General features: G+C 39.5%; 1 protein-coding gene across 3 annotated transcripts in view; it reads right to left on the reverse strand.

Moving 5' to 3' along the window:
• The window catches only part of DRD2 (dopamine receptor D2), a 356750-nt gene that overhangs the window by 15429 nt on the left and 328562 nt on the right, over positions 1-12759 (reverse strand). For 2 of the 3 annotated variants that reach the window (XM_040326016.1, XM_040326017.1), the window contains exons 5-6: positions 9333-9514; positions 670-757 (exon numbers count right to left, since the gene is read on the reverse strand). In XM_040326016.1, coding sequence (XP_040181950.1) covers positions 670-757; positions 9333-9514 — 270 coding nt within the window. The remainder of the gene's footprint in view (positions 1-669; positions 758-9332; positions 9515-12759) is intronic. The other variant, XM_040326018.1, reaches the window with a different exon arrangement.

The raw sequence follows: 12759 nt of genomic DNA on the forward strand, positions 1-12759 counted from the left end.
TTTCCTCGCCGAGGTCCTCGTCGGCTTCCTCGGCCGAAAGTGTACACACGGCCGGGTTTCTCGGCAGAATTCAGCCAGAAACTCGGTCGGAAGCTGAATTCTGCCGAGGAAACTGGTCGTGTGTACGGGGCCATACAACATTGCTGGATCGAGATGGGCTCAGGTAATTATTAGGAGGGCTGAGGCTGCTGCACACAGAAGGCTTTTTTTATCTTTATGCATTAAAATAAAAAACCTTCTGCCTTTACAACCACTTTAACCATAAATACTGGGCCTGAAAAATGAAAAATAAAAGTAACACTTTATTGCTTTATAGTCAGATGATATAGCTCCTTTTCAGAAGAGTGCCATATGTTTATTTCCCATGGAACTTATGCGCTGATTTAACAAAATATTTTAAACGTATTGTTATTATTTAAACTTGAGGCCTGAATTATATAATAATATTATGAATATCTGTACTTTTACAACCCTCTTGACTGCATCCCCTGCTATTATGCCTGATTCCAATAGTTAGTTATATCAAAAATGCCTTACTTCTATTATTCCTTTTACATTGTGTAACCTTGTATCACCAGTCTCAGTTCTAACAGCTTGTTGTATGTACAGAATTCTTGGGTTTTGGTAATTGACACTTAGAAAAAGCTTCACTCAGTGTTATAACACTTACCACTTTCTTTTTATTAGCTGGGAAACTCCCGTTGGATTTAACAAAGACAGCGCATAGCTTCACATCTTCTGGATGAGTGCATTTGTCCTAAAAAAAAAAAACATTTAATTCTGGAAGTGAAACAATCGACATATGATTGACTTGCAAAGTAGTAAAGTGGTTCTTTGAGAACTTCTTGTGCAGCTAAATTATTATCACTGCCTTAAATATCATCCAAGTAGGAGTCTACTGAGAAACATGTATTTATATACACAATTGACTTGTGGGTGTGCATACTTAATTATTAATTGGTAACTCACACATTATTAGTGACACCGCTCAATCAATATTAACACAATTTAATGGTTGTGTAAGAAGAATGTGATTGGTTAGTAACTTAGAGAAATATGCCTTTGTTAATTTAGGGAAAAGACAGTATTTACTTTTAGAGAATCCTAAAGGCAGAAAACGAATCCTGGAGGCTTTGCACGATCCCCTTACATTAAAGAAAACCTGTACTGAGCAAATCATAAAACTTCTATTCCTGAACTATTCTTTTGAAATAGCTAATTGTTTGTGTACACATTCTGGGTCATTGACATAAATTAGATGAAAACACAAACTGACTGACATTTAGTATTCCTAAAGCCCAACTCTGAGAAAAAAGTTTTCCCATGGAGTGGGGCTGTGCCCACGCTGCATGGGTCAACTGTTCTAATTTGTCTAGGGCAGAGGCGAAAGGAGATTTACTTACCTAATCCTCTGATGCTCCCAGCTCAAGACAAATTTGGCACCCCGCTCTCCAGCAGTCTTGTGTTTTGGACTGTTCCTAACGTCATCAAGACCAAAACAGACTCTATAGACCAGGAACAGTCAAGCACCAGACTGTGGGGGGAGCACCATTTTCTGGTATAGCAAAGGTTCATGTCAGTATAAAATTTCTCCTTGCCCCTAAACAAAACAAGGAGTTGACCCATGCCGTGCATGGGGAAACTTTTTGTTGTCCTGAGTTGGCCTTTAAAGTGGTTGTAAATCCTGTATGCTGCAGGTATGCCTATTCTAAGGCTTATCTGTATCTACCCAGGATATCTCCTAAACCTGCACAGTTTAGGAGATATCCCCTGCATGTGCCGATGTCATCGGCACATGCGCACTGGGGCAAATTCAAGCAATGGCACCTATATGTCGTTGCTTCGGTCCGTGTGCTGTTACCGGCGGCACCCATAATCGTGGCTCCAGCTAATAACAGCACCAGAGCTGCAATATGCAGAAGTAAGCCCCGGGAGAAATGTTGGCGGGCGGAGGGGGAGACGAGGACGGCTGATGCTATGCATACCAGCTCATTATGTCTTTGTCTTGCAGGTTTTTTTTTCTTTGGGTTTACAACCACTTTAAGCATTATAAATCATATATATTTGTCTTTGGATTCTTTTGATGGTTGTAGGTCACATTATAAAAGGTCACTTTATGAAGAAATAAATACAAAAACAATATTGTTGGTTCACTCATAAAGGGATAACTTTTTTAGCAAATGAGGGTAAGCAAATAGGGACAGAATAGGGTGTTTTAAAATATCGCTGTAAACCTGAGGGGTAGATCTGAAATGAGGGGAAGCTCTGCTAATTTTACCATCCAATCATGTGCAAGCTGAAATGCTGTTTTTTTATTTTCCTTGCATGTCCCCCTCTGATCTAAATCGACAGCACTTCCAAGTGCACTTTCAAGTGCACTTGCAGTGCAAAGTGGATTTGCCTTTCGTAAATAACCCCCAAAGTGTCCAATGAAATATCCATAATAAATTGATCTTGCACTACTCCCCCATAGGTGTCAACTCACCAGAAATGTTTGCCTCACATCCTCATGCTCGGCAAATCAGGTATCAACCACCCCAGGGTTAAACAGCATTGTACACCGGTCTCCAGTCTTCAATTGTAGCTCACAGGTAATACATATGTGCAAAGACCTCCAAATATTGCACTCATAATTATGCACAGTATAACATTGCATGTAGTAAAGCAAGAATACAGTAAAACTAAACTGGCATATCGCGGTCACGGCGGACCCAGCGTGTGGTAAGCAGTATCTCACCCAACCGATGTCGACTCTGCCAGAACGTCACTTCTGTTACTATGTCACTTCTGGTTGCCCACTAGTTTATATTACTATTTACTATTTACTGTGTGTATTATATGGTTTTATTTGTTTTACTGTGGTAAATGCTTTATATTTAAGGTAAGGTAAGGTAGATCAATATTTTTATAGGCCATTAGTAAGTCTATTTATGGAGATCATTAAACTCTAAATAGAGATAATCTACAATAAAGAGGAATAACAAGATATTAGCTTTTTTAATATATCATTAGTAGATCTATGTGTGGAGGTCAGTAAACCCTTAACATAGATTTATTTCTTTTTCAGAAAACAAAACTGAAAATTTACAAAGACTTTGACACGCCGTAAAATCTCTGTGAGTAATAACATGCGTCCAATGCCCACAGGTACTTAAAACGATTGTAAAGCTTCACATAAAAATAAATAAATAACAAGCATATCATACTTTCCTCCACTGTGCAGTTCATTTTGCACAGAGTGTCCCCCAAATATCGACTTCTGGGGTCCCTCGGCGACTCTCACAGATCCTTCTTTCATCAGATAACCCCCTAGGAGAAGCGCTCTCCCAGGGGGTTACCTTGCGGGCGAGCCCCCGAGTCCATCATTCGGCATCCATAGACACCGAATGTAAGACTCGGACCCGCCCCCGGCGCCTGCATCATTGGATTTGATTGACAGCAGTGGAAGCCAATGGCGACACTGCTATCAATCTATTAAATTGAGAGCTGAGAACCCCAGAGATGTGAAATTCCAGGGCTCTGGTAGGTAAAACAAGGGGGGCAGTCACTGCCAGGTGTTTTTTCACCATAATGCATAGGATTCATTAAGGTAAAAAACATGAGGGTTTACAACCCCTTTAAAGCCTATCTGCGGTAAAAACAATTTTTTACTTTGGGATTAAGTTGGAATAATTTATTGGGCAACAAACAAGGTGAATGGATGTCACCAGAATAGAGAGTACTAAAATCTCACACCATGCTTCAACTCTACTATTGCTCTGTCAGTGGAACAGAAAGTGAAGAAACAGGGAGAAAGACAGTAATGCAAATTAAAAAAAAGGTTTTGACTGGGAGTGGGGATCTAATATTGGGTGCTAACCCTAATGCCTCGTACACACGATCGCAATTTCCGATGAAAAAAGTCAGACAAATTTTTTTCATAGGATATTCCGACCGTGTGTATGCACCATTGGACTTTTTCCTTCGGAAATTTACGACAAAATTAGAAAGAGAACATGTTCTCTTTTTTTCCGACGGAAAAAAATTCTATCGGAAATTGCGTTCATCTGTATGGGGCTCCGACGCAGAAAAAAACATGCATGCTCGAAAACAAGTTGACACATGCTCGGAAGCATTGAACTTCATTTTCTAGGCTCGTCATAGTGTTGTACGTTACTGAATTTTGGATGGTCGGAATTTGGTGTGTCCGTGTGTATGCAAGATAGCTTGGGCGGAATTCCGTCAAAAAAACCTGTCGGAGTTTATTCCGACGGAAAAAACGATCGTGTGTGGCATTACTAATACCAGCTATGGCAATAACTGAAACACTCACATAGATTACAAATATCAGACTGTATATAGGCAGACTTTCATCTCATACCTAGAAATGCTAGGATATATCTAGAAAAATCTGGTTCAGAATAAACTAATTTGGGCTAAAAACAGGTACACTGCAATCTTTAATCCTTACACTATTCCCCAAATGTTTTCCACATTAATCAGCTTCCATAACCATTACATTTTTCAGTTGTGTGGTAGAATACTCAAAGTCATATTCTGCTATTAAATATTAATGGATTACACACAATAGAACTATTACATACTGTACTGCAACTTTAAAATCCAAAACTGTTATTAAAATGTTGAAATATTTGGACAAGAGTTTAACTTTAATACATTCTAGGTGGCATTATATATGTGTCAATATAGTACACCATAAAAAAAAAAATACAAGGAAATGTTTCGGATAAAAATATTTATACAATAAAAAGAGCTAAAGACCACATCAGCTATGCACCCATGCCTGCAGGAGGTTGCAGGCTGAAGTACATTTGTTGCAAGTTCATCTTAACTACTTTTTGTCAAATCGGAGAATTGCAATCACTTTGAACAGAAAGTCTCGTCGTGCTGAACAGAAATTCCCGTCGTGCTTTGCGTGCCGTGACGTAATTTTTTCGAACGGCGACGCGCGTAGCGTACTTCCGTATTCCCGGACGTGTTACGCAAACGACGTTAAATTTTAAATTTCGACGCGGGAACCACGGCCATACTTTAGACAGCAATACGATTGCTGACTAAAGTCAGGGCACTCAAAACGATGACTAAATTTGCGACGGGAAACTAGACTAGCGGCGACGTAGCGAACGCGAAAATCCGTCGTGGATCGCCGTAACTCCTAATTTGCATTCCCGACGCTGGTTTATGACGCAAACTCCCCCCAGCGGCGGCCGCGGTACTGCATCCTAAGATCCGACAGTGTAAAACAATTACACCTGTCGGTTCTTAGGGATATCTATGCGTAACTGATTCTATGAATCAGTCGCATAGATAGAAACAGAGATACAACGGCGTATCAGGAGATACGCCGTCGTATCCCCTTTGTGAATCTGGCCCAGGGTCACTATAGCAATGATACATGCTAAAGTTAAGGCAGTCCTGTTAGATAGAGTGAATCAGTATAAATGGCTATAGAAACCATTCTCAAAACTTTTGGCCATGGCTGTAGATTGAGATATATAGCAACAATTCCCTTCCTATCTTAAATGTTTGTATTCTATATCTTATTTTGCAATCTTGCCTGGTCTCGCAGAGTACAAAATAATCAGCAAAATCACAAATGTATGCCAAGTATGACTAATCAAAACTTAAGGTAAAACACATATGGACATGGTTTGTAATTTCCATAGGGCAGACATTCAGGCCCAACAGACCCTGGAGGAAATTGCAGCAGTTGGGGTTCTGCCTGTGTAAGGCAGCTTTTCTCATATGTGGTGCTGCCTCAACCAGGAGTGCTGTCTAGGTTCATCAGGGGTGACACAGTGCTTTGGTTGAGAATAGCTGACTGGCTGAGATGCCAACTGGTTTCACTGCCTCCAGGGCAGAGAAGCACTGAACTGCAGAGTGGGAGCTTGTTTAGAGCAGTGGGCAGGGGAAGGCTGCATCTTGAGTGTCAACCTCCCCATCCCCTGCTACTAGTAGTATGTAAACAAGCATTATAACTGGCAGTTCAGATACTGAACTTGTCAACCAGGTACAGTAAACTGCAATTTGTGGTATGTGAGTTTATGTATATACGTACAGTATGTGTGTGTGTGTGTGTGTTTATGTATGTGTGTACACCCATTTGAATAAGGCCTTACTCCTGACCCCTAGACTCTGTATGATCAGAACTGCTTTTCTAAGCTAGCAGGACTACTTTTTTAGACTGTGGTACCTCAAGACTGAAAATACTTATAAAGGGGTGTCGTGACTGATAAAAGAATGAGAAACACTGGTCCAAGGTACAAGTGCTTCTGGTACAGCCAAGCCTAATAAGAGTACTAGGACTTAAAATGATAGGACTGAAACTGATGTACTAAAGAATGCAACCAGCACCAATCATCCCCCTCATCTGCAGGAAGCACTGCAAAAGATATTTGCTATGGACCCTATGGTGCACTAAAAATGCATAGAAGTGAACCAGGGCTTACTATGAAATGAATTCGAATGGGGGTGGTCCCCTCAAAACCCATACTAGACCCAAGGGCCTGTTATGGACCTGGGGGGACCCCCACACTGTTTTTTTTTTTCACAATTTCTCCTTAGCCAGTATTTTTTTTTTTACATTCATCTGTCAGTGGGGAACCCCGCTGACAGCTGATGACTCATTGTTGGATTCTCGGCTCTCTCCTATAGTAACCAGCTACTGTATATGCAGTGTAAAAAAAAAACGTGTATAAATATTGAAGTAGCGCTAATTACTCTAGTGATTAAAGTGCTAATAATAATAATAAAATTGATAAAGGTATAAATCTAACAAGAAATGCAAATATATAATGCAGCACAGCAAACAATTCAGCAAGTAATAAAAGTCTGTGTAAATATAATGTAAAATTAGTACTTTGATCATATATTTACACAGACTTTGATCACTTGCTGGATTATTTGCTGTGCTGCATTATATATTTGAATTCCTTGTTAGATTTATACCTTTATCAATTGAATTATTATTAGCACTTTAATCACTAGAGTAATTAGCGCTACTTCAATATTTATACACATTTCTACATGTGCTGGCAACACTACAGAAGTTTAGCTGCTGTTTACACTTCCACTTTACCCTTTTAATATTAGTATTTACATTTTTTGTTTAACACTTTGGTAGCGCATTAGTACCCTATTATTTAGGTGTAAAAAACAACAACGCAAATTGCGGCAATATCTCAATAAAAATGTGGTACTTGCATTTTGGATGTGGGTCCATTGAAGTCTATTACTTGCAAAAGTACCTGACCTTTCCAAAAACGCAGAGGCACATAAATGCATTGATATTAATGTTCCATAGGAACCCATGTTAAAAAAATTCCATGCATTTCTGCAAAATGCATCAAAAATGCGTTAGTGTAAATTGAGCCTGACTGTAAATATTGTTCTTGCATGTTATTTATACCTTTCATTAGGAGTCAATTTACATCAGAATTGCACAGGAATGAGGTCTACGTCAAATCGTCAGATACGCCGATTCACGAACGTACGCCCGGCTGTCGCAGTAAAGATACGCCGTTTACGTAAGGGGTTTTCAGGCGTAAAGATAAACCACCAAAAACATGGCGCAGCCAATGTTAAGTATTGCCGTCTTTCCCGCGTCGAAATTTGAAAATTTTACGTCGTTTGCGTAACTCATCTGTAAATGGGGCTGGCCGTAATTTACGTTCACGTCGAAAGCATGACGATTTGCCAACGTCATTTGGAGCATGCGCACTGGGATACGTCCACGGACGGTGCATGCACCGTTCATTAAAAACTTCAAATACGTGGGGTCACTAGTATTTTACATAGAACACGCCCCCAACCATCCTATTTTGAATTAGGCGGGCTTACGCCGGCCCAGTTACACTGGGCCACCGTAAGTTTCAGCGCAAGTTCTATGTGAATACAGGACTTGCTGCTCAAACTTACGGCGGCGTAGTGTAGCTGAGATAAGCTACGCCTGTCTAATTCTACCTGAATCTAGCCCATAGTGTGTTCCAGGCTTAAGGCTGTTGTCCTGAATACTATGAATACAATTAGGATTTTCCAGATCTTTGTTTGAGCCAAAAAATATAAAAGAATTGTGGACCCCCTTCTGTGTTCACACCACTTGATATACAAGTTTTATCTAAAGTAACCACCTCTCCCATTGCTATACCAAGCTCCTCTGAAAGTCACTTATTTTGACAAAGATTACAAATATAAGCGCCTAAAGTATTTGCAGTAAAATCAAATGCTTGTTAAGATCTGTAACCATCAATAGTTTAGGAATAGCATAGATATCTGAAGCTGTATATGATGGCACCATAATCAGTTCATAATCTGTTAGTAATGCCCTGTACACATGATCTGTTCGTCTGATGAAAATGGACAGATGGACAGTTTTCATCGGACGAACCGATTGTGTGTGGGCCCCATCGGTATTTTTCCCATCGGTGAAAAAAAATAGAACCTGTTTTAAATTTTTCTTAAAGTAAAAAAAACGATAGAAAAAAACGATCGTCTGTGGGGAAATCCATTGGTCAAAAATCCACGCATGCTCAGAATCAAGTCGACGCATGCTCGGAAGCATCAAACTTCATTTTTCTCAGCACGTCATTGTGTTTTACGTCACCGCGTTGGACATGATTGGATTTTTAACCGATGGTGTGTAGGCAAGACTGATGAAAGTCAGCTTCATCGGATATCTGATCAATCGGTCGGTTTAAATCAGACGAACCGATCGTGTGTACAGGGCATAAGGCTTTCATCTGGAATCTGGAATTCAGGTATTTTTGTGTCTCTACTTTATTAGCAACAGTGAAACATACTAGGTCATTTTACAGTATAAAACCAGTAGCATAACTATCAGCAGGCCCACCATAAACTTTTACTGTCCGGCTGGGAGTTTTACATGGGGCTAAATATTCCACCTTATAAAAAGGATCAACAGGTGGCAAGCCCTAGCTCCTATAAGCTATAGAGCTATACAATATGAACCTGAACATTTTAGTTCCAAAATGGCTTCTCAATGGGTATGGAATTACCAACTGCAACATGATACATTGGGGTTGATTTACTAAAACTGGTGTAGCTCTGCATAGAAACCAATCAACTTCCATTTTTTTTTTTTTTTGTCAAAGCCTAATTGAACAAGCTGAAGTTAGAAGCTGATTGGCTACAATGCACAGCTGCACCAGATTTTGCACTCTCCAGTTTTATTAGAACAATTCCATTATATTTTAGCAATAACATTGTGGCAAGGTATGGAATCGCTTACACTAAATTATAACTATTTTATTACCATTTATTATGAAATTATAAAATAAAATGATATATCTATTGTATCTGTATACATCATTTACCTTGTTGCCATCTGCCTCCACTCCACGACTGTTGCGCTTGGTGTTTACTCTCTTCCTTCGCTTTCGCAGAACTATATAAATCTGGACATATACCAGGAGTGTGACAATAAAAGGGACATAGAAGGATACAACAGAGGAGTAGATGACAAATGCAGGGTTTTCAATGAGGCACTCATTGGATGCTGTAAAAATAAGATCAAGTAAGTACAAATCCTCTTCACCGTTTAAATATAAATATATATATACATTCTAAGTACTGACATCAAAGCTGTGCTGTGCATGAAGAAAATGAAACCAATGGTAAAAGAAATTCAGAAATATTTTTAAATGAAATAAATTTGATCACCTAGCTTGGTTGATTTATTGAATAAATCAAGGTTGTTCAATTAGCAAAGTGAATGTTTGTAAGTAATGTGAAGCTGTGTTCATTGTATTATCCAATCACATGTAATATCCAATCACCTAGCAGGATTTTTCTTGCACATTACCAAAAAAAAAAATCTACATTTTATTTACCAAACTCAGTGACTCAGTCTCCACTCCTGTCGTAATTCAACCTTATAGGGTCTATGCCACTAATGAATTGTAAACAATCACACTACCACACATTAGGCCTCGTACACACGACCGAGTTTCTCGACAAAAAACAGCAAGAAACTTGCTGGGAGATATTTTTTTGCAGAGGAAACCAGTCGTGTGTACATTTTCGTCGAGGAAACTGTCGAGAAACTCGACGAGCCAAAAAGAGAGCATGTTCTCTATTTCCTTGACGGGAATGGAGAAAATTGGCTTGTCGAGTTTCTCGACGGCTTCACAAGGAACTCGACGAGCAAAACGATGTGTTTCGGCCGTCGAGTTCCTCAGTCGTGTGTACGAGGCTTTACTGTGCATTATGACATGCTTTACAATGCTGGTACAGCGCCATAGTGATTTGGGTTACCATTCAATTGTTGCGGATGTTACCACACATTGCAGCAATGCAGTAGCACGTGCAGAAGTGTAAAATGGGCTCCAAAACTTTTTATATACTAAACAAAGAAGACAATCCTATCATAATACCCAGCATCAACCAACTTAAATTCTTTAAGCTTTTGTAAATAACCAGAAAAGCTCACTGAATGGCAGAAGAAAATCCCTAAGATCAATTTTGTTCGTTTAGGCTTTGCCTGTCAATATTTTGCACCAAACTGATTCCAGTTGTTTTCTTTGGACTTTCTAGTTAGACCACAGAGGTCTTAGTTACAATTTTAACTGCACAAATCAAATAGAGGCTAACAATAAAAGAAAAGCATTTTTAAACTAAAAAAATTTACTTCATTCTGGATATCCCATACACAGAACTCTGAGTATAGTACATAATCTCTATTAAATAAGTTACATAGTTTCTGCTGAGGGGGTAAGACATCTGTTCAAGCAGAGTTATTAATTGATCTTGTCTTTGGTTAAGTGGCCAACAACTTAGAAACCTGTTTTCCAGCAAATGGTATTTTAAGTAGGCTTTCCTGATAATGAACCCATGAAATAATTAATAAATGACTTGTATAAGTTCAGCTCTACTTTAACAACATACAAATTTGAAACAACCTTTAATGACAATAAAACAGGTTTTGTACCCAAGCAAATTAATTTGACAGTATTAAGCTACTATTAGTGCTGCAATGTGCAGGGCTTTTTTTCTCAGAAGATAGGTGCAGGAACTTAACCATGGCCACCCAAAACCCCCTTCACACACAACCTCCAAACTGCATCAAATAGTGGATGTGGTCAAATTTCACCAACAGTGGGAGGGTGTTAAAGGGGCATTAAATATCAGGAGTGCATTATGTACAGAGTTCCTGGGGGGTTAAACACAGAGTGCAGAGTTCAGGGTGTGCTGCATACAGTTTAGTTATATGCTACACAGAGTGCAGAGTTCAGCCTTCCTCCACACCTGCTTACCTTTGCATCCCAAATCCACATCTTACTTTTACCCCTCTTTAGGTCTGACCTCTCCCCTGCGCCATCTTCTCTGCCCATCCTTAAAAGCTCCATCATCTTCCACATGTACTATTTTTGTTGCTGTGTTAAGCTGAGAGATCATCCAGTTGGGGTATTGGTATCAGCACTGCATCCCGGGGCACCTGCATCTCTCTTGTCCCCATCCTGCACTCAGTGGCAGCTGGTCAGGAGAGTAGATCTGTGGGAGCTATTGAAGACAAGCTTTCACTTGTAAACACAGAAGACGGGCTTCTGTGTTTTTTACAGGTGATAGTGCTGAGCAGGCAGCAGAGGGCCTGAGCCAGAGGTAGTGGAACTGGGTTCCAGCTGAAAAACAGGCCTGGCAAAGTGCAATGACTGGTGTACAGGACAGTAACCCAATAGAACAACACAAGTTCAGCTTATTGTATTTATCTGAAGAAACAAGACATTGTTTAGCTATTAGATTAGCTATATTTATTTATTTAAACCCCCCCCCCTTGTCGAAGGCACTTTATGTGGTTTTGTCACCCTTCAAAGTTAAAGGGGGGACTTGTTTTTTGATATATGGTATTTCTTGAGTCCTGAAGACTGAGCTGTTTATATTTATTATTTACAAGTGAGAATTTTATGAATTAATAAATGATTGAATGGATTTAAGCTATTTACAGTTTACACCAATAAATGTGCCTCGGCCAATTATATTCCGAGTATGTTGTGAGTGTATTTATTTATTAAAGGTAAATTGGGTGTTCAAGGAGGGATAGGTGCAGCCTACATTTCCATGTACTTTGCACACAATTATTGCATCTCACTACTTTAATAAAGCTGAACTGTATGAATATTTATGCATAGTTATATTGGTCTAGCTTGGACCAATAAATGTAAAGTGTTCTCTGATTGTATAAGGTGGAAAGGCAGGGTGAAGAGGTCAGATATCTGAAGGATCTGGTATAGAATTTTGGGGGGAATCCCCATACTGTTTTTTCTTTTAACTATCCCTGATTGGTTATCTTACATTGAAGGGAATTCTGGGCCATATAAGTGAATGGGGCCAGTGACATCACTGGTTGTTAATGACTCAGTGGTACCATGCCCAAATAGGCATCCTTAACATCGATTGACATCAGGAATATTTCACGTATAATAGCGGTAGTAAAACTGGTTTTAATACATGACATTCAGCTCCCTCCAAACAGGTAAATGCTCAAAGCATTTGTCTGAATGCTTGAACAGCCAAGGTTCAGTCCAAATTTGTGTTCAGATCAAACAATTACATTTAAGGCAATCCGGGATTGCTAACTGTCACATTTGCTTGTGCTTTTAACCAAACGGTCAAACCATCAAATGACAGATGTCATAACTGCTCACATGTGTAGCACCATGTCCGTTGCAGATCAAACAATGGCAGTCTCCTTGGTTGAAAAGGATAGTAGAGTTTAGTTCTGCTTTAAGCTCATGCCTAGTGTAC

Source organism: Rana temporaria, chromosome 10 (assembly GCF_905171775.1).
Source record: "Rana temporaria chromosome 10, aRanTem1.1, whole genome shotgun sequence".
Taxonomy (NCBI): Eukaryota; Metazoa; Chordata; class Amphibia; order Anura; family Ranidae; genus Rana; species Rana temporaria.